We start from the raw sequence: 1,564 nt of genomic DNA, 5'->3' as shown, positions 1-1,564 counted from the left end.
ATGATGACTGAAAGACATTTTAGTTCAGTTTAAGTTTTTTTTAACTCCGGTAAGTGACCAGCTCCTGCAGATCTTAGAGACATATTGGGCTCAAGTACATCAAATATTTCTGAGATATTCGAGGACCAGACCATTTATTGACACAACAAGTAAAAATAAGTAAAACTGTTTCTCTGTGTTTGGACAGATTTTCAAAAACCATCCTTCCATTATCTGAGCTGCTCATCCTGCGAGTTTGAAGCTTTGTTTTCCAGCTGTGTTCAGACGCTTCATGTTTCCACCCATCAGTCTAAACTCAATAACACAGAATCATGGAGTTAAAAAACTTATAGAATTTAATCTCATTTACTAAAGTATTCAGACCCTTTACTGTGTCTCCACGTTCTGCTTCCTGTCATCCAAACAACAGTGAGCGAGTTCGTCTCTGAACTCCTTCTGGACACACCTCGTAAATGTTTAGTTTAATTTAAATATTTAGTTTAATTTGAAACAGTTTTTATTAAACAAACAGGAGGAAATAAATAGTGCATTTTGTTGGGGACTATTTTCAGCGGCGGATTAATCTACAGTTTATTTTGCTGCAGCAGGACGGTGTGTTTATGACTGAGGCCACTGAGCTCCGCAGTGGAGTTTATTCTGACTCGGTCCCAAAGTCCAAACTGGATCGAGTAAACCATGATCCTCTCTCCGGTCACTCACTGCGTTCTCTCCTCCAGACTAAAAGGATTTCCGGCAGCGACGCCCTCTCCCACCCTTACCTGGACGAAGGGCGCCTGCGTTACCACACCTGCATGTGTCAGTGCTGCTACTCCGTTCCCAGCGGCCGAGTTTACACCCGGGACTTTGAGCCGGTAGCTGAGCGGCCGTTCAGCCACAGCTACGAGAACAGTCTGCTGTCTGTGTGGCAGGGCAAAGGTACGGCGGCCATCTTGAACGCGTTCACGGTCTCCAGACGTCTCCTGGGTTTAGAACTGGTCCTGTGACATTTCCAGCTGTTTCTGTTTGTGTGACCTTCTTCTTCTTCTTTTCCCAACATCAGAGTTGATCCATCGCTTCATCACGGAGCACCAGCAGGGCAAACGGGTGCCGCTGTGCATCAACCCTCAGAGTGCTGCCTTCAAGACCTTCATCAGGTGAGGAGGAGGAGGGAGGGAGGAGGAGGGGGAGGAGAGGGAGGAGGGAGGGAGGAACAAACTTGACATAATGATTGAACTTTAGTGACCTTTCATTCCGTAGAGACTTGAAGTATGAAAGTGTATCACTGATACTATTTATTTATTTTATTTATCAGTGATATTTCTGTTTTTCTTGTTGTTCGTCTGTTTCGTTCTCGTTGACACGATATCTCAGTAACGCCATGACGGAACATTCACTTCGACTCAACGATGAACTGATTAGAAAATGGTGGCTAAAGGTCAAAGGTCAAAGTCGCAGTGACCTCACGTTCTTGCGCCTGTAATATATGAGAAACGCCCAGAGGGAGTTTCTCTACATCTGACACGCTCATTAATTCAGACACTAATTATGACACAATTTAACTCAAATGTCAATACGGATAAAATGA

At 44.2% G+C, this 1,564-nt stretch overlaps 1 protein-coding gene across 1 annotated transcript in view; it reads left to right on the top strand.

Annotated features, from left to right (window-relative positions):
• The window catches only part of nlk1 (nemo-like kinase, type 1), a 9,897-nt gene extending 8,728 nt beyond the window's left edge, over positions 1-1,169 (top strand). The window contains exons 10-11 of the mRNA XM_023403591.2: positions 717-915; positions 1,040-1,169. Coding sequence (XP_023259359.1) covers positions 717-915; positions 1,040-1,137 — 297 coding nt within the window. The 3' untranslated portion in view covers positions 1,138-1,169. The remainder of the gene's footprint in view (positions 1-716; positions 916-1,039) is intronic.
• The last annotated feature ends 395 nt before the right edge of the window (positions 1,170-1,564 follow it).

The sequence above is a fragment of the Seriola lalandi genome, unplaced genomic scaffold (genome assembly GCF_002814215.2).
Source record: "Seriola lalandi dorsalis isolate HSWRI2012SDOR001 ecotype SW California unplaced genomic scaffold, Sedor1 jcf7180002054148, whole genome shotgun sequence".
Classification (NCBI taxonomy): Eukaryota; Metazoa; Chordata; class Actinopteri; order Carangiformes; family Carangidae; genus Seriola; species Seriola lalandi.
Note: the sequence above shows the minus strand (reverse complement) of the source record. Positions and strands in the feature narration are given on the sequence as shown.